This window comes from Aythya ferina (genome assembly GCF_964211825.1).
Source record: "Aythya ferina genome assembly, chromosome: 9".
Lineage (NCBI taxonomy): Eukaryota > Metazoa > Chordata > Aves > Anseriformes > Anatidae > Aythya > Aythya ferina.
The window spans coordinates 26,777,921-26,805,743 of NC_140305.1; the positions used below are offsets into that span (position 1 = coordinate 26,777,921).

At 43.2% G+C, this 27,823-nt stretch overlaps 1 protein-coding gene across 1 annotated transcript; it reads right to left on the reverse strand.

The window, feature by feature from the left end:
* Window positions 1–10,595: 10,595 nt before the first annotated feature.
* LOC311441597 (lysosomal amino acid transporter 1 homolog) lies at window positions 10,596–26,004 on the reverse strand. The gene is given in 10 exon segments (XM_084529894.1): window positions 10,596–10,884; window positions 16,227–16,412; window positions 17,097–17,192; window positions 18,115–18,239; window positions 19,999–20,089; window positions 20,807–20,936; window positions 22,167–22,427; window positions 22,429–22,513; window positions 23,923–24,034; window positions 25,870–26,004. Coding segments are annotated over 8 exon segments (1,068 nt in total). The 5' UTR covers window positions 22,506–22,513; window positions 23,923–24,034; window positions 25,870–26,004; the 3' UTR covers window positions 10,596–10,782.
* Window positions 26,005–27,823: the final 1,819 nt, after the last annotated feature.

The window sequence follows — 27,823 nt, forward strand, 5'->3', positions numbered from 1 at the left end:
CATAATTACAAAATTTGTTTAAAGCTGTTATATTATCTCCTTATTTGACACAATATGGCACAATTTTGTTATAGTATTGAAAACCAAATAAGACAACTGCAGTTGGTAGCATTTCAAAGCAACATTCCCTTTAAGATGAAATCAATCCTGTTTCAAGTTTATTCCCTTGCTTTATGATCGAGGCTCTAGGGGTGTATTTTGCTGAAAAATGTCTTTTTGATTTTTCAGAAATTCTTTAGATTAATATGCAGCTGTCATTGCAAGGCAAATCCAGCCCCGCTTTCATGTGCCTCCTCTCTCCCCAGGCTGTGCTGGGGCTGCCTCTGCCGGGGAGCAGCCGGGGCGGCTCCGTGCGAGCCAGGATGGGGCCCGGCCACCCCAAAGCCCTCCGTGGCCAGCTCAGCCTCACTTGGCCCTCGCCACCATTTCTAAAGCAGGCATAAAATGTGCCTCAACATATATATACGGCAGTATAAAGAGAGTTTGGGTCTTTTGTACCTTCCTCCGAGTGCCTTTGGAGAAGTTGTTTGGCTTGCAGATCATGTCGAGTAAACTTTCCAGGGGGATCTTTTCGAGTAAATAGGCGCTGAAGGCCGTAAGTGAGGTTTAAGTATTTATATAAATATTTCAGCACTTCTGCCTTCCGCAGTGTCAATCAGCACGGGGCTGAGGGGCTGCGGCACGGCAGGGACCAGACCCGGGGGCTGCACCCAACGGGGGTTGGACTGGGTGGGCTCCGGGGGTCCCTCCCAGCCCCTGTGCTTCTGTGTTTCTGTGCTTCTGGCCTCTTACAGGTCTTGTCCAGCTGCTGCTGCCCTGCCTGCTCAGTGAGCGGCTGCCCAGCGGTGCCATGGTGGCTCCTGGCACTTAATTACTAATTAACGAAGTTGTCAGGCAGAGGAGGCACCGAGCACCCCTTGTACCTGTGCTCAGGTGATGCACAGGGCACTGGCAGCTCCTGGGATGAGAGCAGAGAGAGGGGCCAAGCATCCTTGCGAGGGTTTCCGTGTGACTTCCCCAGAAATTAATAAAACCTATCACTCTGAAGACCTTTGCATATTTTATTTTTCTTATTTAAACTGAGTCCTGCAATCCTGGCATTTCTGTTGTTTCAAAGAATGAAAAGCGCTGTTAGGGAATAATACATTAATAGCTGGAATGCTGCAAGCAGTTGTTTTACCAAGGCTGCTTCTGTGCTGGTTGAATAATTCTGTTGATTCCTCCACTTTAACATAAAATTTGTATTTGAGCTGCTTTCTCAGAAGCTTTCTGACACAGCTGGAGATATATGATGAGTCAAAATAAGAATATATGAATGCAGAGAACGCAGCAGCTGGAGTTTCATGTGCTGAAGTGCTCATCTCTCCCGAAAATTTGGCTCTTCGTTTCTTTGTTCTCTGTTTGTTTTCCCTTTTTCCACATTTCTTTCATATTTCCATTTTCCTTTGGGGCAACTGGAAAGAGATGAGCTGGGACAGGGTTTTTATCATGTGTCGGGAGTCCAAGTTTAGCGCGGCTGGGAAACGCAGAACCATTTGCTATTTCAGAAAACAAACATCAGCAGCCTGCATAACAAAGTGCCAAGGCGTTTTGTAAAAAATGCTATCGACAACATATCTGGACAAGCCTGAGCCCCCAGGCCCAGAAACATCCCTCCCCGTGCTGCAAACCCTGCAGCAGGCGGGGATGGGGGCTGCACGCCTGCCCCGGGTACCTTTGGTGTCCTGTGGGGGACACCTGCGGAGCTGCTGGGGACGGGACGCATCCAGGAGCCTGGAGCTCCAGAGCTCTTTCCTCTCTGGGACAATGCTACAGAAAATTTCCCAGCAGAAGGTGCTGTGACTGCGTGGGGGTGTGTAGGTTCACGCAGCCTGTGTCATTGCTCAGCTGCTCGCCAGCGCTCTGAGCCTTTCGGAGGGCGAAGTTTCTGCGAGGAGCTGGAGCCTCTCCAAAGGAATTTCCCAAACTCCTCCCCTCCGTGTGTTTTATTAACTGTGGTTATTATTTGAAATGATTTATGGGGAATTTTGGCTGCTGCTCCTCTCTCGGTAACCCTTTCTCAAGATTTGATAATTATCCCCAAGCAAACCCTCAGTTTTGGCCATAATTTGTGCTGTGAAGTGCAGCAGACAGACGGGGCAGGGTGCTGCAGCCCTAGCAAGCCTGGTTTGCTTTCCAGCAGCTCATTTGGGGGATGTGTATCAGTGGGGACCTGACGCTAATCCTGGGCACTTCCATCGGCATCAGCACCGCTTTTATTTGCCATTTTGGGCTCAGGTGTGTGGGTGATTTCCACGTTTCGGATGAAGGGTAGTCGCGTGCATCTCGTGCTCGCAGCGTCTCACACTGCTCGAGATGATGCATCTGTCATGCAAGTTATTAAGCCGCTGTGGATTACATCGCATTGCTGCTTAACAGGGAGATGTATTACAGGGCCCGGGAATGGCTTGCCTGTTCCAGCACAGGACATTGTTTTCCCATATTTCTCTAGAAAGATCGTGCATTACAATCACTGCATACAGCATACCATGTAAAATGATCCCCATATATTTCGTACAATAGATACTGTGTCATTTAATTAATTTAGACTAAAGAGGAATGATCAGCATTCCCTAACAACTTTTCCTCTGGGACTGTGCATGAAAAACCCTCATTCTGTACAGCAGCCAGCGCAGGGAGGGGCTGCTGGAGATAAGGTTTGAGCAGAGGGAGAATGTGCCCCTACTCCCATATTTTCCCCCCAAATATATAATGAATTCACAGAAATGACCTGAAGCAGCTGGTGGCAGTGCAACCCACAGCCCTGTGCAAACACAGAACCAGCCACAGGAGCAATGCCAGGGCAGAGGCAGTCGGGGAGAGGAGCGTGCACCACGGCCGATATTTGGGGCTTGGTGCCGGAGGATGGAGAGAGGAGAAGGCCAGCCCGAGGCACCACCATCGCTGCTGGCTGTTCCTCACACTTCCACTTCTTTATTTTATTTATTTCCTTCGAGGAGGTGTTAAGGGGAAGTGTTGTGACTGGGGATGTTTATGGTGCGTGCAGCCACATGCCGGTGACCGCCCGGAGTCGTAGCGCTGCGCGTTAGCATTCCTGTCCCCGCAGAACCCATTTTTATATTATGGAAATTTCTGCAGACCTTAGGCCATGAGTATTGAACAGTGCTCACCTCTCGCAGCTTCTCATTGACCCACGGTACAATACAGGCTTCTTTGAACATAAAAGCATCATTGACAACTGCTCTATTACGCCAGGAGATTGTTTACCCATGTGATGGAGGAGGCTTTCAAACTTGCCGCTAATTAGAGGCGTGCTTCTGAGGACAGCCTTCAGTGCTGGAGCTACCACTGGTTTTGTTCATCGTGCACGTTGCAGGTGAACCCTCACCCAGGTGTTTGCTGGTTTCGGCCAGCTCTGGGGCTGTTCCTGTTCTCCTTTCTCTTTTTTCCCATCCCTGCCCCAAGCCAAGGGGCCGGGGCAGCGGGGAAGCTCCGTGCTGGCAGGCACCGAGCCCGCGGTGCAAACCCTCACCGTATTTCATACCTCGCCCTTCTTTTTTCCCCACAAATTTATAGCTCCCTGCATTTACTGTAAGCGCTATTTTCAGCACACATTAAGTGGGTTATTTTAATCACGAGTAGCAGAGCTTCTCCCCCCAAAACAATTTTTCTTCTCGGGAGAGCTAATGCGCACTGGAGGCACAGGTTAGCCCCCGCGATGCTCCTCGGTGAATTAGCTGCGGAGAAGTCTTTCACTGCAGCCTTCAGCAGTCAGAGTATTTAAATATAACCACACAGCTTTCATTTGATATAATAAAAGATTCTCATCTGTATTGCTGGGTTCGATATAAGTGGTTTGCCTCTCAGATGTATTATAGTTCATTTCATATTTAGTGATACGGTAATAGCTCAAATCGTGCGCTGAGGTCAAGGACAGGCATTGATCTGTTTAAACAAACACCGCTATTAATTAGAGGTGGGGTTGCTCTGAAATACCCGGCCAGTTTGTGTCCCTTCAAACACCCCAAAGCCCCGGTGCTGTCAGGTTTTGTCCCGGTGGCTGTGCTGAAGAGGAGCCGACCGCCTCGGGGCGGCCTCAGGGACAACCCCAGGATGACACCTTCTGGGTGTGGGACCCTTCGCTCCATTATCGGAGCCTTTGCTCCAGTACCTGTCGATCCTCTTCCCACATCTTTTTCTTCTTTCCTTTCTGGAGTTGCTGCCTAGCCAATTCTTTCTCAGAGAGGAAGTTTTTACAAAGTCTCATGAGCCGTGTCCCATGCCTATAAAGGTTTTATTATTCGGGCAACATGGCCAAAGCTCTCACTTGTCCCCTCTCCAAGACTTCAAACACAGAAAAACAACTCTCCTCCACCCTCACTCACACACACACACACATTTACATCCCAGCTTTCACCAGGTCATCTTCATGGAAACTACTGAACCACAAACCCGTGAGTTTATACAAGTGCTGCTAAGCTGTCGGGAAAAGCCTTTCTGTATCACAGCAGTGGTTTTATTAAAACCTTTCAACCAAAACCAGAGAGCTTCAACGTATCGAGGAGAAGACAGTCACAGAAAAGAGGCAGTGGAAAGCCCCACGGTGTTGGTCCCAGCGGCTGCAGAGGGGAGAGGCACAGCGGGTGCGTGCCTTGGGGCAGAGGCTCCTGCAAGATTTGGCTGCTCATGGCCTTGCTTGCTCTGCTGCACACCCAGAGTTGGTCAGGAACAACTATTTTTGCCCCAAACCCACTTGTGGGTGCCTCCCTGCCTGCCAGGGCACAGGATACGGCCCCCAGGGGCTGGGGCTGCTCCCGGGGAGGGAGCGCAGCGGAGCCAGCGTTCAGAGGCTGAGCGTAGCCCCGAGTGAAAAACCTGCCACAAACACAAAGAGCAGGCAGGATAAACAAATCCCGCTATTGCGAAGTTGCGGGGCTATCCATCACTGTCAGCGCTCTCCTGACGGTACCAGCCGTCATCGCAATTCAGAGCACCGGCAGCCAGAGCTGTCCCTGTATCTTAAGGGTATCCTTTTCAGAAGACATCAATAACAGGGAAAAAAAAAAAAAAAAAGAAAAGAGAGAGAGAGAGAAAAACGCTCCTTTTCAAGGGTCTCATCGCACTGAAAACTTGCTTGGATTTGTGACAGCACTTTTACATAAAAATAAAAGAATTCACAGTTTCCCCGTGATGTGGTACCAAAAATCACATTAGCAGATAGTTGAGCAAGAAGATCAGCATTTAATACGTCCTCATCATATACCCATTTTTTAACTTTGAAATGAAATATTGAATTTCAGGGGGTTAACATAAAACTTGTCTCTGGAGCTGTGCTTGGGGCACCTCCGTGTGGCGGGGTAGCCGCAGGGACCGGCTGCATGCGCTGCCCGTCGGGCTCCAAAACACGGCCAAGGTCATTTGTCTGGTGCAGGTGGGAAGACTGAACTGATCTGAACTGATCCACGGTGGCATGGGGAAGATTCAGAGGGAAGAGATGCTCTAAAGCTTAATGCATCAGGGATATATATGGGAATCTATTCCGAGCTAAACGCTGTGTGTGCAGCAGTTGGCGTTGGCACCAAAGACCTGGGGCCGTGGTGCGACGCCAGCCCCCTTCCGAGCCCCTCTCACCCAAAGCAGCTCTCAAGTGGCCCGGACACGGGGCACAGCCGTAGCTTTTGGGGTTGTTTTGGGGGTCCTGGCATGCTCTGTAGGAGCAGCAGCTCAAAACCCGAGCATCTTATTGCAAACCTTTTGCAGATGCGGGGCTGCCGGCACAAGCCCGGGCTCCTGCCCCGCCGCCAGCCAGCTCAGCTGCCCCCAGTCACACTTTGCAGGAGTTATTGCAGTTTTATAGACAGACCTGGACAAAAGAAGGTGGCTTCCTGTGGCTTTGCCCCATTGAATCCCTCCAGCCCCCAACACTGCTGCTCCCCCTGGTCCCCGCAGCCCCACCAGGAGAAGCACGGAGGAAATTATCAGTCAGGGGAGAGGGAGAAGCATCCACATCTGTGCGGGGAGAGAAGGCAATAAATAACAAATGAGATTTGATTATATAACATAATATTACTTTCAATGTAAAAATGAATTACGCTGCACGCGGTAATAAATCATAACTTTACAATTCACCAGCACGGAGCCAGTTCTGAGCCACAACATCTGGAGCTCAGCCTGAGCTTCCCAGCTTTTGGGGACACCTTGACCCGAGCCTCATCTCCGGCAGGCCGGATGAAGAAGCTGAGCCTGATTATCACGGAAGGACCTACGTGGGGACGGAGGCACCATCAGTCCGTGGCACGATGCAAAGCTCGCAAGGAAGCCAGATGGATTAGGAACTTTTTTCTTTTTTTTTTTTAAAGCTACAGCAAAACAAAGCTGTAAGGTTGGCTGTCTGAACAGGTTGCCTGCTGCAGCTCAGGAAGCCCCACGTGAGCCCACGGGGACACAGCTTGGCCATGCCACCACCCTGGTGGCACCACGCAGCCCCAGTTGTGCCGCTGCCACCCCAGGTCCCAAGGGGATGTCCCCAGTGCCCTGCTGTGAGATGGTGGCAGGAGATACACCCGGAGCCACGGCCACGTCAGCTCTCACTAAACCTTGCACAGTTCTTGGTTTAAAACTCTGCACAATCTGCATTTTGGCTGCAGCGAGTGAGAAGAGCCCCGCTTGTCCCGCACTAAGCAGCATCCCCGGTCGCTTTATGGGAAGAAGCAGAGAGATGCTGGAAGGCCAGGGGAAGAAATACTCGCTTTATTGCTAAGCTTGGCACATCTGTATCTCAGTGAATTGGCTTAACTACAGTTCACAGTCCTCATTTTAAAATATGGGCATTTCTCCGCTGGAGATGCTGTCCTCTAATATTTCCTTGGGCTGAAAGCTGCGAGGGTCAATACATCAGCACTAAAGTCTGCTGAGTGTCTGGAAATAAGGCGGTATCATTTCCAAAAGTAAGTGACCACCAGGCTGCCGTTAGCTCTGACATTGCAGAGGAGGAGATGGCTTTTTGCAACGTTGATTTACTGACAATTGTTGGAAAAGAAGCAAGCAAGAAATGAAAACCCAATATTTCCATTACCGTTTGCTTAATAAAAAAATATTGTAGGAAAGTCAGGCATCGTAAAACGCCCATCTCCTCTCTACATTTCCAGGATCGCACAATACCTTGAGCCAGGGCAGCAATCAATTAAAGCCCGGAGTGAGCCCAGGGGCTGCTCTCCCCCCAGCAGCACCCCGTGGCCCATTCCAGCCGGGGCTGGGGCACGGCACCGACCGACGGCAGCCCCACGACGGCTCTGGAGCATGCCATGGCACGGTTCTTCCAAGAAACCATCTTGGAAGATGTTTCTCCTCCAAGGGGCCCGAGATCATCCTCATCATTTTGCCCTCTTGCATGAAATCTCTGCTGGTGCAGTGGGAGCGGCGCTGCTGGGACATCGGAGCCCGCCGGCGTCCCTTGTTCCTCAGCCAGTGGCTTAATCTATTCTAATGATTATCAGTGCTGATGGGTAGCATAATCACCTTGTCTGATACAATTGCTAGAATCTGAAAGCCAGCTAGATTTTAACGGTTTATCATTAGGAGCATTATTTAGTTGGATTGAGCTGGTCTTAATTCCTCTGCAGCCATCATCTCAAAGCTGCTCGGAGCCCATTAGGGCAACCCCCTCGCCCCGATGTGAATCAGTGCCCTGGCTGCACGCTGGGTGTTTTTATATTGCGTTTAGCAAGCAGTGACACAGATGGACACTGAAGTACCACAGGCAATTCATATCCATGAACTGTCCCTGCCTCCATTCCAAGAGCTTTAACAAGCACAGCAGCAGTGGATGGATGTTCAGCAGACCCAGTTTGAAGACCTGGCTGGAAATGCTCATGAACTGGAGGCTGGAGAAGCCAGAGCAGCCCTTCCTGCAGGGTCCTGGGGCTGCAGGATGCCAGGGCACATCCCAGCACCCAGCACAAGGGCTCAGGCTCCAGAAGGAGCCACAGAGAGCAGCGAAATAAAGCAGGGACCTTGTACAGCTCTTGTCTGAGTGCTGACATGAGACGGAGGCAGGCTCTGCTTTTTGTACCTGAAAATAAGGTTGTTTTTCTTCTATGTTCTTGTGCTTCTGGTGCAGCTGCAACCAAGCCCCTGAAAGGTATCATACTAAGACCTCCAGGGACCGTTTGCTGCTGCCACGAAATGCTGCAGAGCTTAAAAGCTGGTGAGGCAGAAGAGGAGGCAAGGAGATTGTGGAGCAGCCAAACCATGTTTCCTGTACACTAATACAACATTTTTTTTTAATCAGCAGGAATACAAATGTGCATTTAGAAAAAATGCTGGGAAACTTACTTTTTCAAGAGCTAGTCAAAAGTGGTGAATTAAGCACATTTTTATCTAAAGAAGCAATCAAGATCAGCGTGTAATGACCAGGAATAACTCTTCTGTGGACTGAAGAACTGTGTTAGGTAAGTTGTTTGATTAGTTTGTGTAAAAATAAAACACTCAAGGCATTTTAGATGTTTCCTTTAGTTAATGAGATTTCCATGATAGTTAAAAAATATCATTAGAAAACAATGCCATTAATCCTGGATTACACGCAACGCGGGCAGAAGACTTAGTGGCATCAAGCAGGAAGATTAAGACACTTTGCTCTTCAACAAAATAGCCGTGGTAGAGGCTACGCGCCGTGTTCTCCTGCCTGAGATTAACAAAGAGGTAATCAGCTGTCCTTTCGTCCCTAACTTGGTGCATTGGCACAGCTCAAACTTCTCCTTTTGACGTGGCAGAGCCTGCTTCTCAGAAAAAACAAATAGGTGCTGAGCAATGTGACGACAAAGAAACCTCACGTCTTAGCAGGCATCAGGAAACAGCAATGAGAATCGTGTGATGGCAGGTTACCCAAGCAGGCACTGCTCGTGTACGTTGCTGCTGGAACAGAAGCTGGAATTGGCTCACATTTTCAGGTCCAACAGCAGGGACAACCATCCCCTGCCCCTCCAAACCACTCAACAGCAAATTCGTTGTTTTTTTTCCCCCTCAAATATCCAGTTAACCTATATATGAAATATATGATAAATGAAGTATCAATAAATAAACTATCATTGCTTTGCATTCAGAAAGTTATTTTCCACTGAAATTCTTAAGTTAAATGACAGTAACTTTATACATCCCCTATTCAGCTGTTTTAATAAACAGCAGTATGAAACAGGGATAAAAAGGCAACCCGAAATAGGATTACTTATAGCAATAAAAAGGGAAATAATCTTTGAAGAAATAATGCAAGACCGAATTCTAACTGCATTAAAAAGTAACAAGTCATGGTCTCAATCAGCAGCCAGGCAAGCGGCTGATAATCTCGTGTGTACAGCATATAAATCTGCAAGTGAGACAAATTGCATTTTAATTTATGTACTGAAAAGGTTAACTTCTAATACCCTCTGCTAGCTTAAGAAACCAGGAAAAGCATGTTCAGCCTGCGTGCACACCGAGGCCAATAAAGGCACCCTGCACGTGGGGAGCTCACCAGGAGCCCAGCCGTGCAGGGCTGTAACACAGCTCAGAAGCACACAGCTTTCCACGATACTGTTTGGAAATGAATTCGTAAAAGGGATTTGCCAAGATCACAGAATTTGGTCACTTGTATATGTAAGTGACTGCTGGGACACAGGGTGAGATCCGTTCACATTTCCCTATCCAACAGCAGGGATGACATCACCCCCAAAACACCCAAGCCCTATTTTGTGGGGGATTATTTTATTGTTGTTGTTTTAATCTGGAGTGCAGGACGTTCTAGAACATCCAGAGAGAAGAGAAAAATGCTTCACTTTTAGCGTGCACTTTTGGCAGAGATTTAGATATGATCAATTGCACACAGTTTATTTTTTTTTTTATTATTAATCTCTTCTGATGTCCCTTCAACAAAGTTATCTGAAATCAAAGGGAATGAGTTCCATGATAAGCCCACAAATGCACTGACTCATACTGACTTTAAAAAAACAGCCCTTTTGTTCGCAAAGTTATTTATTGAAGTGAATCATTATACACATATATAATGAAATATTCACTGGAATTTTATTCTGAGATCTTATTAAAGTTTTCTTCAAACAGAACAGTTTTGAATAAACATACCTAACACACCATAGACAATTTCAAGGTACAATCTTAGCATTCCCCCCTCCGGTACTTACCTAGACCAGCAGCTTGTAAAGAAATGCAAGTCATAAAAAAAAAAAGAAAACCCTTCCATGCAGTGTATGATGGCATGCAGTAATTATATTCCACGGAACACAGAGGTATTGACGAATAAATGTTTTAATTAACTGAACAATAAAAAGCACAGTAATACTTTACAAGGAGCTGTACATGAGGATCCCACCAGCTTACAAGAGTGATGTAAAAGCGCAACAATGGATCCTGCATTTTTTTTAAACAGCCACGTTACTGTTACCTAGATGTAGATTTTCATCTAAAAATTGTCACCTCGTGATATGCATTGTATCACGACATCAAATAAATACTTCTAAAGCAGTCCCTGCTGTGATTCCCTATCATGATAGGGAGAAACAGCCTAAAAATGTAGGGGAGGGGAAAAAAAATCGAGGAGAAAAGACTTGATATCATACTGAAATACAGTATTAAGTATTTATTTTCATATCCTTTTCAAATAAGTAATGACAAATCAATGACAAAATAAATAAGGTAACAAATGTGGTCCCTCAGCACACCCAATCTCAACTGTTTGTTGAAGTCAGCCAAGAGCAAAGTGCATGGGAGGCAGGAGCTGACCCCGACCCCGCACTAGGCAGTCTCCTCGCCCAGGAGCAGCGGTTCCACTTCCAGCGCCACCACGCCAGGCTGCCCTTCCTCGCGCTGACGATACAGAAGGAACTGCACGGTCACCTGTTATTTTGGGGTAAGGAAGTAATTAACTGGGATACAGAGGCAGCACTTGCAGTGCTGGCTTTCAGCGAACGGCAGAAAGCCGCACAGAATAAAAGCAGCCACCCATTTAGCTCTGGCTCAGGCTCTGAGCACCACAGTCCACAGAGGAAAAACTTAAAACTTGTTTAATCTAATTCACATACTGAGGGGGTATTATCCATTTTATTTAATCCTAACTGTGGAATCCTCTACATTATCATACAAGCTCTTCCAAACCTTACTTAATACTCAGTTTCAGTATTTTTTTTTTATGACAAAATGTTTAATCACTTTATTTGCAATACTAAAAAAAAGGAAGATACGGGAAAAAAATAACTTAAAACCTCAGCTTTATGGCTCAAATACAAATGAGAATATCCTTTGCTATCTCTTGCCTTCAAGGGTTGTAAGCATGGAATTCATCAGACGCACAAGAGGAGCATCGTTCACCTGGGGAGCCCACGTGGGGCTGCTGGTAAGGACGGGAGCTGGTAAAAACTTCTTAGAGGTGGATCAATTGGGCATGATCAGGAAACAAAATTCCTATTTCCTGCAAAATTCTCCCTCATTTGGTACTGGAAGGCAATGACAGGCCAACAGCTCTGTGACTCACTATTTAATACTGTTTTCAACACAGAATTGTGCAATTAGACATAACTGCTTATTTCTGTTGTAAACTAGACCACTGGAAATACTGCTAATCTAAGAAGAATTAACAAGTATGTACTTGTCCTTTTTCTTGACGATTCCAGCTCTCAAACAAAATTACTGATTTTGAGCATATTTAGCCTTTAAAAAATGGGGATGTGCTCTTAGAAAGAATAAGAGATGCCTTACTCCTCAGAACTTCTGATTGTTGAGTTTTATACTTGGAAGCAGGCTTAAAAGTACAGGGTGTGGAAACAAGAAGCCATCCGTATACCTGGGTACCCCTCTGCAAAGGGCAGTGGATGCTTCATCTATGTTCAGCTTTAATTGAGACTTGTTACCACTACTACTACATGTAAAACCCCACTTTAAACTGAAACTGCATTTCTCTGGGAGGAAACCTGGCATATAAAATTTTGCCAGGAACGCTTCAGCCCACTTAAAATAACTTGGCTGGTAGACAATGTTTGTGAGAAGTCTGAGGCTAATGTACATGCTTATTTATAAAAATAAGAATTAAAAATAAAAAGCTTTCTGGGAGGCCTGGATGGAAGCAGAGGAAATTCTCTACAAATTTCTTAGGCAGCACCCCAAGAGTTGTCCCACGTTCCCAAAGCTCTCCTGCATCCCACCTCTAAGGCCTCCCAGCTGAAGACTAGACAGGATTTCCTTCAGAGACAGCAGACCAGCACTCATTTCAAGTCCTTCTGCAGTATTATGCAGGAAACTTTAAGAAGAAAGTTTAGCAAATTAGTGTTACAGCATATGTAGCTACCGCTTAAATTTCCTGCCTGTTTCTTTTTTTCAAACAGCCAAACACCTCCCCAGGTCTTAAAAGCTGCACTGGTAGAAAAGGCTGCTGTGGGTTGGGGATCAAACCAGCTGAAATCACACCGTGGGCTGGGAACAGGACTGGGCTGCATTACCGCTTAGCCACCAAGCTGGCAGCAGCAACAGAGCTCTTAATTTCTGTAACTTACCATCCTTCTGTGGAATTCACCAAAAGGTATTTCCAGAATGTTGGTGTGTTGTTTTTTTTTTTTTTTTAAGCATATGTGCTCATCTGGTTGTATTTTTAAAATCAATGCTAGACTGCCAAGACTACTTAATATAGAAACATGCTTGCTGCTCAAGTCTGTGACTTTCTGGGGGAAACTCCAAGGCCTCTGTACGCAGAGAGCCCAGACTGGAGGTGAGAACCAAGCTGAGTATTCAACACTGGTGTTTATGACAGCCACTGAACACGTTCATCAAATCTGTTTCATTAAACCTACAAACAATTTAATGACAAATCAAGTAATGCAGTACTTTTGAGACAACAGCAGGTAGTTACAGGAGCACAGAAAAGTTTGGCTGGGAAAGTCTTGCTGACTTGTCAGGTCAGACTTGCATTCTCTGCACCGTGTAATTAAATTACAAAGCATGATGTTTTGTAGAAGTATATAATGGATTCCAAGTGGCTGCCCTGCAGCTCACAAAAGGTGCAAGATAAAGAGTCCGTGTACAGCAGCTTGGCTCTTGCTGAATATCCTTTGGCTATTTAGTTATAACCTGGCTACACTTAATGAAAAGAAGTACCCGCAGAGGATTTGAACATCCCTCTCTGACAATAGGGTGATGTCAAACAAACAAACAAACAAAAAAGGCAAAAATCTTAGTAAAGGGCCTTACCTGAATCTAAATACAAAGCAGAGTTGTTTGCTTTTGCTGGGGGCAAGGAGGGGAAAGAAGCAAGGGTGAAAGAGGACACTTAGAGAAAAGGACAAAGTTTTCCAGAAAAGTTGTGCTAAAGTCAGTCTCTTAGACTTTTAGCAGCAGCCAACACTGTTTGCAGGGGCAGAAGTGGTCAAAACCTCATTATTTTAATACTACGTATTTTAAATCCTTGTGTACAAGCAAGCCATTAAATAATCACGCACATAAAGCTCTAGTGAGGTGCACCATGGAACCCTAAGATAGGCAAATATGGACTTAAGCATCTCTCCCAAATAAGGCACCCCACCCTGCACGTTTAAACCTTGTCTTTCACAGTCTCTTAGAATCAGAGTGGTTTGGGTCAAAAGGGACATTAAAGACCATCTAATCCCAACCCCTCTGCCCTATAGGCAGGGGCACTTTCCCCTAAAAACCCTTGGGAAACTCCAGCCACCTTCCTCTGCAAAGCAGCAGTTGGGAGGAAACAATTACTGGAAGAGACAATTATGTCCAATTTATAATGAAAATGTGCAAAGTTATGAAGCTCCTTAAAATGAAAAAGAGGACAACGCATACTTTAGAAACAACTGCACGCTTCCATTATTTATCAGAATAACTAGCTTACTGTGTGCTCAAATAACTAGCTTTAGACACCGAGGAAACAGGATGACCACGTTATCCTGTTAAAGTAAGCTGAAATGGGTCTGGTGTAATCCTGCACTACCTAACACTGGAGCTGCTGTTCCAGCTACGATCGGGAGTCCATTTGGTTCTAAAAATAGTCAACGCCAGCCACGGCAGGCGGAAGCACAAGAAAGAAAACTGCAGCAGACACAGAGTAAGTGAACCCTTAATCCTTCCTTGGACCTTGAGGAATGAGGGCTTATCTTCCACCTAATGAAACTCTGCACACTCTGAGGAATAAACCATGCTGGAATTAGACAATTTCTACAACTACTTCTCAAACCAGAGACTGCTGCACAAATGCTTAATTACGAGACACCTCTCTTGTAGAAATTACAACGTTTTCATTTAAGTCCTCTGTTTTTCAAAACCTGAGTGATCCTGTTCTGGTCTAGGTCTAACGTGACATATTGGTTTGTTAGAATTTTGATTTTCTTGCTTGGCAAGAGACAGTAATGAAGCTCTCTTTAAAAAAAAAAAAAATAGCGTTTACTTCCATACCTTCAGGGCTTCTCAAAGCTGGAGGTCTGCTTTTGTTTTCTCTTGATTACAAATACTTCATACATTTTCAACTAACACTATATACTTGACTAGATTTCTATAAGCTCCCCAACCTGATTTGGGAGCATCTGCTTCCAATATAATTTGAACTGGAAGACTATTAGCAAGATTGGATTCAGACTCCAATCAAGAGGGAGCAGAGAAATGAATGTCATGTGCACACTGGCACTGCAATTCCGGGGCTGGGCTCGCAGAGGGGAGAGGTTTGTGGCCAACGTGGAAGTTTTTGAGTACATCACAGAGAGACATCTGCTAATATGCACATAATGTACTGTAAGGGTCATCAAGATCAAATTCTAGGGTTTTTTTTTGGTAAATAAATACTGGCAGTTTTATGTTTCCAGCTGTGGAGAGGAAAAGAAAGTCACTACTTCAACTGTGGAACAAAAGGCCTGAGCACTCACACCAGCCACATGGGCTAGCAACCCCGAAGCCCTGCAGTCTGCTCAGGCAAAAGAAACTACATTGTCTCAAAAGATAAAAGTTAAATTTACAAACGCAAGAAGCACGGATACTATTCTGAGGGACAGTACCATTTGACAGCCCATCCAAGGCGAGGGTGAGCTGTCCTATCATCAGGCTAATTGGAGTGCCTTATGAAATTACTTTAATTAGAAAGACAAGACTGTTGCCTGGGAATCACAACTTCTTCAACTGTTCCAGGTAAATCTGGTAAAGAATTTCCTTCTAATATGGAACAGATTAGCACAGTATGCTTTTTTAGCACGCTCTTGAAATCCCTCTTTACTCTATTCCATTTCATACTTGGAGTTAATGGAGCTAAGTACCAAGATGTTTTAAGAAACAAAACTAAAATTCTTACTCCAGGAAAGATCAGAAAATCTCCAGTTTATACTATTTTAAATGAAACTGCAAGCAAAAGTATCCAGGCAGGTGGCTATAAACACACAATGAACAGAAGAACAGCAAATACCACATTATCATTCACTAGACTTTTAAAGAAAAAGTAAAATATTTATGGTAATATTGTACTTTTAATTTCTTGATCACAGAATGCTAATGCTCAATCTAGAAACATCATGACTAGCAATAACTAAAACACTGTAAACATCTTACTTATGTCCCCTGAATTAAGAATAAAAAAATTAGTGTTTAAGTTTACTCAGGGCTTCAAGAAACAGCCATACTAACCTATGTAACTGTGTAGTAGTAGGGCAGCTCTTAGCACGACTCAGCGAGCATAGCTGATGGTTTGAAGAGGCACTCAGTGTTTCAATGCATCTGATTTTGCCCCAAATTATACAGTTAAGGGTAGCTGCAGCATTTCCTTGTTATATGCTATTTTCTTGAAACAAAGTTGGCCAAAATCTCATTGTCTGTCTCTCAAGTGAATGCACTCTTCCAATAGCATTTATGAGTCAGCCAACTTCTCAAAGCTATAATTCTATATTTCCATTTAAAAACAAGCAGTTTTGGAGGTGTTTTTTGTTTTTACATTTATCAGACATCACACAGAACAGCACACTGCAAAATTCCACTTCCCAACTTTTAGTATACTATATATTGACTACAACATCGAAATTAACCTGTGCAATGTAGCTTCAATGTAGTTATTTTCTATACTGTTATAGAAACATTGTTACAGAAAACATATCAATTATTGTTCTGAAAGAAGATTTTTTTTTAATTAGTTTTAAATTCCACTTAATTTCTGATCTACTTATTAACAAGCCCATCCCTGAAAAACTCCAGCTGTAACAGCAAAAGGATACAAAAATGTCTAGAAACAAAACTCCAAAGCTCCCAATGAGCCACGGAAGATGGTGTAAAAAGTAGAGAGCTTGGAAAGATGTGGTAGCAGGCATCTTTAAAACAAGGCTCAGTCCATACGTACAGTTTCCCAGCATGGCTAATGCAAACAGCAGGTAAGAGGTGCCTTCTGTTGATCTTCTCCGAAACTAAATACAAAGAGTTTTTACAGAAAAAAAAAAATGTTAAAACATTCACCACAGTAGATTACATGTTGTAGTATTTTGGCTGGGATGGAAAAGGTAAGGAGGGAACAGGAATAAGCTTGGAAATGAATTAACCATTTACACACTCTGCTAGAATACCTGTATGCATTTGATTATGTAAAACCCTGAGTATTTTTTCCTCCCACAGACTCTTCACTATTGGTATATTAAAAAGTCAGTAATAGCATCTTCATGGAAAATAGCCTAAAGCTTTAAACTAATTTTCCTCTAATTTTAAATTTTGATCATGTAGTTGTTTACTTAAGGTAGAATAGTTTGGAGAAAGAAAAGGGGAGATACCACTTGCTCATGCAACCAATCACACAAAGCATGCTTCCGCTCATGTATCTGATTGAACTGTGTAAAAAAAAAAAAAAAAAAAAAACAAACTTTCCTCTTTCTGGCAAATCAGTCCTCTTCTATCAATTAAAGACCATCATTTTTCTAAAATTCTCACCACCCTCTTCCCTTTTGAATGGAAAAATAAAGCCCTTTTTCTTTACAGAGTCACAAAAGCCATGCAGGCTTTTGATGTTGAGGGCTCACTGCTAGGAAGAATCCAAAATGTCAAGCAACGGAGAGTATTTTGTAAACTATACAAGTACACTTAGCCAAAAAACTACTTACATTTTTATAAAGCTGAGGAAATCTACTTCCCAAGTAAAACACACAAGATATATAGCCACAAATGAAGCCTGACATTTCAATCATATCAAGGGAAGTCTGAAAAAAATAAAAGTACATATGTTTTGGCAATAATGTTTTCAAGTATTTCAGAGGCTTAGAGAGGCCACAGGCTATCATTCTGGACAGAACTCCCTTCAAAGCGGTTCAGGACAGCTCTTCAAATGACCAAAAAGGGCTAGAAAAGGTTTAATCTTTATCTCACAACAATGCACAGTGCTGTGTCATAGCCATGACTAAGATCAAAACCAGTGCCAGGCTTTAGGCTGTAACACTAATGTCAATCCAATCCTTCTGCTCAAGATGCTTGGACACAATAATTCAAGCCAAAACTAAAAACTGTAGCTAGGGCTACTAAAAAAAAAAAAAAAATCATCCTGTCTGGAGAAAGCAAAATACTCATTTTTCAGTTTAAGAGAATTGTTAGTTTTCTCACCCTAGCTGTATTTTGAAAATAAGCTGCCTCCCTGCTGAGCAATGTTGCTGGATTACAATTATTTTACTGGCATTAGTACGAAGGCTGCAAAATTGCTAGAATAGCCTGTGAACCTTCCTGGTGAAGTGACAGCAGCAGCAGCAGGTACAATTGTAATTTTCCACTTTTATTGATTTCACTTTTCACTGCATAGTCTCTACATGGATGTCCATGTTATCTAACACAGGCAGAAAGACAACACGTGTACATGTTGTTTCACAAAGCAGCACATCCTAATAACCCAAGGGACAGAATAAGCCCAAAACACAGGAAGCTGCTAAAAGAAGCTCTTTTGTAACTTCTTTATTTTGGGATGTATGGTACATACTTAAAATGTCCAAATAGCGCCACATTTATGATTTCTAAGGCATTGTTAAAAACAGCATCCAAATTTCTTTAAACCTCAGAGCACATAATCCTTTCAAGACACTTACACTGTTTTTTTTTGCTTGTTTGTTTTAGAACGGAAGCAGGTTAAGAACTTACATTACTTCTTTCCAGTACTGAACTCTGGTCTTGGTTTCTTTCTAGCAGCTGGCAGAGCAGAACGATGCACAGGGCTATACACACCAAGATCCAGGTTACACAGAAATTCTTCAGGTTTTTGCTGCCTAGAATGACATACAAACGAATTAGCTGAAAAAGAAAAGGTAACTTTAAATTAACAGCAGATGTTATCTGCAACATAAAAATGCAAATCTAAAGGTACAATTCCAGGTTATCTTCTTCTCAGCAACAATTCAAGGCTAAGGAGTCCTCCTCTTCTCCCGGGCCATGTTTCCAGCCCTGCTCACTGTGCACTGTGTCTTAATGCACCACCTGAGGGCAGCAGTGCAGGAGCAGGAGGGAGCTCCTCACACAGGCATTGCTACTGAGACAATTTCCACACTCAGTTCATCTCTTAGACAGTTTCATTTCCTAGTAATTTACTTTTATGTAACAGCTGATAAACAGAAAGCAGCTAAGAATAGAATACAACAGTTTCTTTCAACACATTGCAATTTAAAAACAGAAAGCAACAATATTTGAAATTTAGATTACTTATTTATCTGAAAGATATTTTTGAATTTAAGTCTTCTGCTGGACCAGTGTCTATGTCCATGGTTAGCTAGATATGAAACCTTATCTTTACATGCAGAGGCTCACATATACAAACATAAAGACTCCATCTAATAAGTTTCCATAAATATCTACAGGACAACCTGAAAATGATAAACAATCCTACTGATCTCTCGAGCTATGCTATCTTCTGTATTTAAAAGGTAGTGGTAAGCTCCTACAGTCACTGTTACCTGCGGAACAAATTGCTGTATAGCATCAGAAGGCCTGCCCTAAAGACCTGCAACCTATACAACAGGCACAGGAAGCAATACTGCTGGTTCAGAGGCTTGAAGATGCAAAATTGACCAACCTGCCTGCAGTAACAGCTCTAGAACTGGCTATTGAAAAGCTTTTATTCCTTTATTCCCAAAACCATTTCTTCCTCTCCGGCTATGCACAGAATTGAGCTGAAGCAGGCATGGACAGTTATAATGCACAAGAGCCTGCATTTGTTTTCAACAGCAGGCAGCAGGAAGGAAATATCTTCAGCACTGACCTATCTCCAGGCTTATTATCAGTTCCATATTGAATGAATCTGCTTTATCCCTATTTAGTTTGCTGGGCAGGCGTCTGTTTTGCTTCAGCTTTTTGTTACCTCCACTGCACCGTGGGTTTTAGGTTTTGTGTTTTTTTAGGTTGATGAAATAATGTTTTTAATTTGATACACAGTGAACATAGCTTTCTGTCTTCCATTGCAGTCAAAACAGTAGTTCGTTCAGTAGGCTGAATGCTACAACTACTGCCAGGATTTTATGAAGCAACTCAAGCAATTTCATTCCCATTAATACTTCTTAATTGTGGGTATTGAAACAGAACGCATGAAGATGTCAAGGTATTTTATGCTATAAGCAAATAAAGTCCTGTTTTAATCAACATTAAGGAAACTGAGCCACACAAAGCAATAATGAAAGCTTACTCTCAACTTACACATACAGTTAGATGGCTGAAAGTAGATAACAAAACTATGGAGCAAGTTAAAATATGGAATCAGATTCCACAAAACTATATTTTTATGTCTATATAAACTGAAAGCACTATATAGGAGATATGTACAGGTATTTTGTGGGTAAAAGGAGGGCAGAAAGGCAGGGTAGAGAAAGAATAGGACTTTCATTAAAAGACTGAGAAAACTGCAAGAAATACGCCTAACAACTCCAGTTGGAAGTTGTGCACCCTATTTTTAGGGAGCTTTTCTTTAAATGCTATAGGAAACATCACAGTGAGGAATGTGCTACTTAATGGATAATATTAAGTGCTTAAAAAGCTTACATTTTGTCATCTTCTGATTCTTGAGCTTATAGTATACATATTGTGAAATCATGATTATATCCATATTAACATAAGAGATGGCAGTGATGGTCTGAAAGAGAAAAATACATTTGCACGTTCAGTACACAAAAAGTTAAAAACTTTCCCAACATAACTGTGCTTCATAACAATAATGTGAACAGCGACTACCAAGTTAGACAGCAGCAGATGAATGCGATGTAAAGCTTGTGCAATGGTGACATGCTGACACCATCACAACAGTTTGTCATTTTCCAGGATGCATGGCACAAATTGCTGCCTGGGCAGACTGAAAAATCCTTTCCTGCCCAGAAGCTTAAGCCCACTCTACCCAGCTTCCCAGCACTTTGGAATCTATCAGTCTTGCTTAGTGCCTCCTGCCTCAAGAAGACAGAGCTGACATCCTCTCTTCTCCCTTTTACAATGGGGCAGATGAAACTGTTAGACAACATTAAATTGTAAACTAGATGACAACTCTATCCACTCTTGGGTCCATCTCCAGCTTGGGAAAACTTCCATGACTGACACGTACATCTTTCTTTCATTACGAATTGAAAATAGAAACAGCAGACAAGAAAGTTCCAGACACAATTAACAGATCACTAACAACTAAGGCTGGAACTGTATTTTCAAATTTTAACAGATTAACAAGAAAGGTCTAGTTCAAAGAAGCTGTTAAAAGACAATTCTCAAAATATATATCATATATATGTGCAATATTAAGTTATCCTAGAGGTTAAAAAGACAGTCAAAAAGTATGTAACAAAAAATAGAAGTATCAACAGATTACCTGAATTGGTAGTTGATTTGTTAAATAGCAGCCTATAAAATTTGTAAGATCTCCAGCTATCCAACACAGCAGAAAGCCCAAAGACAGCGCTTGATCCACTTTTCCATTCTGACAGGCAACGTAAATTTGACTGGCACAAATTCCAGAAGTAATTATAAAATATCGTAAGCCAAAAATGTTTGACAAGCTTGAAAATACATTTTTCAAAATCTGAATAAAGAAAAATTAAAACTCTTAACTACAAGAGACCCATCACAGCAATACCCCACTTACAGTCTGAATGAGAACTCAGATTCACTACAGCTCACCATGTCTTACTCTAACAGATGCTGAAATCACAACCCCATTACAGCTCACATTGAGGTTTGTTTTTTTTTTGTGTGTCCTGCACTGAAGTATTATTTTCTGGTCACCAGAACTATGCCAGCATCATTTCATATTCCTCTGCTGTAAGTACTAGCCTTTAAGATACCGAAAGAAGAAAAACACTTAACATAGAAGTGCTAAGAATGAACAAACCTCCTGTAAGAGCTGACAACTACACTCACGCTTCCAAATTGGAGAGCTGTTACTCAGATTCATAACAGGGACTATGAAGCAATCCCAAATTTAAGTCCATTAGACATGTCTTGATGAATTCCATACCCACTAACACAACACTTTTAATGTAAAGTTCCTTTTCAACTAATATTTCTGAAGCTCAACAGCTTGCTAAGAGTGTTTTTATTTTGCTTGATTTCCATCACATTTTTATTAGTTCAGTAAATTATATTTCCCTTATAGGGACAGACTTTGGAGTCAATCCCATTTTGTTTCAGGCATTCTCATCTACTAGCAGCATTTCTGCTTTTCTTTTGCCATCTCCTACCTACGTTTGAAACCTGAACCCAGCACCAGTCCATCAAACAGCAACTGATTTAGCACCACCGAAGTGCTAACTCATGTGCTGTTTCTGACCTTTTCTGAGTCCAAACTTCATTTGCAGGAGCCAGCACAAGAGTACTGGTGACATGGCATGTGGTTTAAATAAACACCGAGCCAGTTTTTGCAGCAAGTGTGCTGCGTGTGCACACATCTCAGGGTGGAGAAGATAAGAGAGAAGAGGTGATTTATTCTCATTTGCTCTAAGTGGCAGAGATTAGTGTCAAGTCAGTACAACAGAACAGTACATCAAGCTCATTTGTCAACCACCAAATATTGTTCTAAACATGAACAACATGCTTCTCTGGCATATTATATCTGTATTATGCAGATAGAGAAACATATCCAAGATAAACTAAAAAAAGGCAGCTTGTGAAAAAGGCTTCAGGCAAGATTACTCATGTCTCAATCTGAGGACTGCCTAAGACTTTAAACTTACGGTAGTGCAGCAAACAGAAAACAGACAATGGAAATCAGTCCTATGACAACGCTCCAGTACTCCCACGCATTCTCAACACATTCTTCCAGAAGATGCCAAATCCATGGTGTTCCATTTATACACAGTCTCCTAGTCTCTATTGGGGAGATATTGAAAGCATGTGTATACAGCTGGGAAGCCATCGTTTCTGGACTGAGATTCAATTTCAGAAGTTTATTTCTGCCTCCATTTTTACCCCCATGCAAATCCGCAAATCCGTTTACCAATGCCGAATATCCGCTGTGAAAAGACCTCTGCATCCAGACGGATGCTTGATACCGCAGTTATTTCCAATCTCATAAACGAACCTGCCAAATTCAAAGAAATAAATATAGCCAGTGTGAATAAGACATTAACCATAAGATGCTTGATGATGTTTATTGCTTACAGAAAAGAAGTTAAGACTTCCAAGAAAGAGAAATACTTTGTAGCCCATCGCAATCATTAACCCTTGCAACACTCCAGATGTTTATCACTGTAGCATTTTAGCCTGAGCCTGTGTTAGATAGAGAGGTGCCAGAAATCTGCTACAGGGTAAAGTAAACACAGCCATTTATTCACACTTAATGCCAAAACTCTGATTTTCACATTCAGCATTATTGCAATGAAGCAACAGTGCCTTCTTTAACAGTATCCATCCTGAACGCTCTATTTACACTTAAGGAACATAAATTTAGCGATCATTTCTACGCAATTAATTCCTAGCTAATATTATGAAAGAGAAGTTATTTCTTACACAGATTGCAGACAAACTCTAAGGTCTACTTGAATATATGTAGCCCAATCAGCCTAATTAGTGATTCAATACAGTGTCAGACAGTTTGTATTATTTAATACTTCAGAGGAAAGAGGGAAAGCATGAGAAATCTCGTAAGGTAGATATAGGGTATTTCCACTCCCAAACCACAAAGAATGAAGCACATGAAGTAAAACATAGCTTAAGTTTTGAAGCACAAGATCCTTTTGACCTTAAAAAATATCTTGTCATAGCTAATTATAATGATTCTGGATATTTATTGTTCTTTCTATTGAAATATTCATACTATTGGACATCATATTTTTTTTTTTTTCCCTAAAAGGCTAACCACTATAAAATTGAAGATTTTTTTTTTAAAGCAAAAATGCGGAATTATCTGTGACTATTCTTTGAGATTTACTGCTGACAAAAAAAAAAAAAAAAAAAGCTGCTTTCCCATTCACTGATTCACTGTGATGATACTTAGGTTCTCTAAGGGTTAATAATTTCCCATGCAGAGGAGTCTCAAATCTATGAAAAAAGCCACAGCATATTTTAAGAAATTATTTTTAAAAATATATATGTATTGTATTAATAGGTTCGCCTGTTTAGTACTTAAAGCCAGATGTCAAATCAGTGACAAGACAACGAGAATTTTTAAGACCATTTGGGAACAACTCAGAAGCACAGCAAGTTCAGAAACCAGGAAGAAGTAACCCTGAGGCATGAGGGCATCCTCCTATAAGTGACTACATATCTTGAGGACAACAGTCCCCAAAGGCCTCATGTTTGTGGCAGGGATTTTGATGTTCATAATACCCTGTGCCTGGGATGGGACAGGGCTTGGAAGGGCTCGACTTTCTACCCTTCCTACAACACGTGTTGGAGCCACTCTCATTATGCAAACTACATTCAAGCCTTGATGAAGGTTCACAGTGTTTGTTTTCGTAGAGCATCGTTCACTGTGATGTTAGGACTCACTTTGCTAATCATCAGGAAATCTTTTTTCTTTCCAGACTTCAAGTATCTGCGGTGCTGCAACAAGTTTTCTGCGGAAACTGGCTGCCTCTCAAGAGAGCTGTCATCATGGGACCTAAACCACATAAACAATAAAAAAGAACATGTTTTCATACGCTGAGAATTCATCTTTGTCTATGAGATATATTTAGCTTATACTGGAGAAGTTATTAGACTTTGTAGTCATCTTTGAAAATATTTTTTTAAAGTTAAAAAATATATCTATGAGTAATGTTTAAACTAAGCTGCCTGTTCTGGTACTCTGCAGCTGAACAGGGTCTTACCATCCACTAAAAAGGAGAAACAAAGTACACATGCTACTTTAGGCCACAAACTTTCAACTATCTATAAACACTGTAACAATAAACACGCAAATTTTATTAGCTTTCAGCAAACACTGCACCTCAACTTCATCCCAAAATGCCCCTTTAGATATATGCAATATATTAGACATTTTAAAACAAAGTTGACTATGGTATTTAAAACTCTGCCTGAATGTCATGACTGCAGTTTGACTCACGCATTAAAAGTGCTCTTAAAAAAAATAATCACAGGGTAAAAAGTCTAAATGAGGCAATTCAGACTCAACCACCTGATCTCAGGCTATACCCTGCTCCAAAACCCCGCAGCTGCTACAGAAAACCAAACAGTTTAAGAAGTGGTGGGAGTCAGGCCACTTACGCTCCCCAGATGCCTGCAGCCGTGTGCGCTGGCCTCCTGCCACGCGCTGCACTTAACACATTTAAAGCACGTGGATATTCTCGGGTTGCTGTTCCTTAACATTTATACAGCAGGGTAACTTCTGTGCTGCCGGCCCATGAGACTATACTTTTAGTCTTAAAATAACAGTGTGCTTTTTTTGTTTCATAATCCCCAGCAAGATACTGTGCCCCTATACCAAGAGCAATTTCACCCGTGGGTAGAACAACTGGATGCTTTCAACTAAACGTATCTGCCACAAAACCCTTCTTACTTCTCTTCTGTTGCATGAAATGCTTTGCACCTGAAAAGAGGATGAGATTGCCGTGACACTTCTTTTCTTCCTATAATATTAGAATTGATGAGGAAATAAAAGGTGAGTTATGTCCCTATAGAAACTTCACACCTACAGACTCATTCTGAGTACTGCCCAAACAGTATTTTCTAGCATTTGAAAAAGTTGCAGTAGAGGTATTATTTATTATTTTCAATTAAGTGTTAGCCTGGAAGCTTGACACCACATCTTTCTGAAAAGGCTCAGTGTTTGTCTAGCTGGAAGTAAAACCGTTGTGGTTTCGGATATTTAGTTATAACGAATCAGTAGCTTGAGACTTTGCTTTGGACAACTTTCTTACTTTAATCCCCTACTACGAAATAGAGATGCCCAAACAGAAATAAATAGTATTTTAAGGGTGAAGTCCTCTATGTTAAGAACAGCTCCACAGTGCGGAGGCAAAGCACGCTTCTCCTGTAAGTCTGGTAACAGTCTGAAACCCAAAAGGATGCTCAGTGGTATAGTGTTTGTAATTTATTACTGGGGGTAAAAAAGAAAATAAATAAAAAGAAGAGTTAAGGAGTAACTCGGAGCTTCTTCACACGCTCCCAGCATGAACCCATTCACCCGACCCCTGGCTCTTCCCTGAGAGCATCGTCCCCCAGCTGTGAACGCTGCCTCCTCAGCGCTGATGATAAAGCACGGCCACGCCGAGCCTACAAACCGAGTCCCGTTCCCCCAGAAAGCCCCCAGCTTATCAAAACGAGCAGAAAAAAAACGAGAGATAAAGAAGCGCCGTCCCAAAGAAGCGCCCAGCCCCAGACCGCCAGCCCCGGGTGCCGGCGCCCCCCGCCCCGCGTAATGGCGGCCCCGCGGGGCGGCCGGGGCCGGGGCCATGAGGGAGGCGCTGCAAGGACGCGATGGGGGCGGACACCGACCTGGCCACGGCGGCTGCTGCTCCGCGGATCCAGCTCGGGCTCGGCCGGCCCAGCACCGAGGGTCCCGGCAGGCAGCGGAGGGAGGCAGGGAGGCGGCCGGGCGGCCCTGGCGGGGTGACGGGAGGGGAGGCAGGCGGCCCGCCCGCCCCGCACCGCCCCTCGCCGCCATCGGCAGCCGCGGGGCCCGGGCGCCCTCTGCGGGCGGCTGCCGGGGCTGCGGAGCTGCCTGAGGGGGGAAAACCGCACCCCTCGGGGGGATTGGGGAAAATTGGGGATTTTTGAAGGCCAGGGTGGTTGTTGCGAGGGTGCGCCCCTCTGTGATACAGCACCGCGGCTGCCTCCGTGTTGTTGACCAGGGCAGTCGCTGTGAGGGCAAAGCAGAAATCTGTCGGGTGGTCCAAGCAGTCCATAATTCCATATTGCTCCATAATTCCATACTGCTCCATGGCTTGCCTTCAGCTGGAGCAGAGGTTCATCCACAAGGGTGTCCCCCCGGCCCTTGACAAGCACAAGCTGAGGTGCCTGGAAGCAGAAGTTAAATCTTGGCAAGATTCACTTCACGTGCAAATGCTCTACGTGCACCTTGGTTTTCTGGAGGCTCCTCTTTCCCCCAGAGGCTCCAAGGTGCAGACCCAGGCTGTCCCTGCAGAGCTGGCCATCTCCAAGGAGCTCCTGTGTGGGCTCCAGTCAGTTTTTGGGTCTCCCTCTGAAAACTGAGAAATCGGTGTCTCATCCCCACTGCCTAAAAACCAGGTTCAACCCAGAATGAAGAGCAACACACGTTCATTTACTGCAGGGCCGAGCCCAAATTGCCCTTTGCAGGCCTGGCCTCGGTCTGGGATGCAGCCACAAGCTTTCTGCTGCCTCCAAACCTGCCCTTTTCACCGCTGAGTTAGTGCCCCTTGGACCTGCCGGCGGCTCTCAGGCGCTGCCTTTTAGTTTAATTGGTAATGGCAGGGAGTGATCCGAGAGACAAAGGAGCCTAATGAACAATCCTGGGATCTTCACAGGACGTGCACTTTTAAGCATGAATATTTTAAAATATTTTGATAGGAAGGAATATTGTATAATTTACTGAATTTTTAATAGAATTTTGCTTTTATTCTCATATAGGCTCATCATTTCTGTAGTTACTGCAGCCTAGCTAATTAACACAGGGTTGGGAGACTGATTAAAGGAAGGGTTTGGGTATCTGTATTGTTCTGGTTTAATTGCTGCTCAAGCGATGATTCAGTGTTGTGTTTGGCAGCTGAGCAGCAGTTGTCTGGCACTGTGAAATTCCCCGCTTATGTCCACGAGGCTCATCTGTTGCTGATTGGCAAAGGCATGCAGATTTATATACTTTTATAATGTTAATTGTAAGGGAAAATGAGAAAACTAGCAATTTAGGTGTGGAAGAGCACTGTAATGATACCTCTAAAATGCTTCTAGAGGCTAGAAAATGTTTCCAGAAAGAAAGCTTGAAATTCACAGGTTTATCCAGGCCAGTTGCTGCTTCTGTTTCTAGAATGTGCGTATCTTGTATGTCATGAGCTGCATCTTATGACACCCACTTTAAAAAGTGAATAAAGAGAGGGTAATGTGCTGAAAGACAGCCAATTATTTCATAAATGTAAACTACACTAAAAAGTGATGTATAGCATTATATATTTATGGACACAATTTTGTTCTACTGTCACATAACAAAATGAATAATACATTAGTCCAAGAACTTGTCATTAAGTGAACTTCTTTGTTGCCTTGCCATTAAAATAAAGTCCTCGGTCTGTGTATATGCATGACATTAACCCTTTTCTGGGAGTACAGTGTAGTGTGAGTGAAGGCACTATGAGACTGTAAATTTGAAGTTGATTTTATAATTTTTAAGGTGAAAGGATTCTAATGAGATTCATCTAAGATTTGAAGACATTCAGGATGGTTCTACAACTTTGTTAATGAGATGTGATAAATTGAA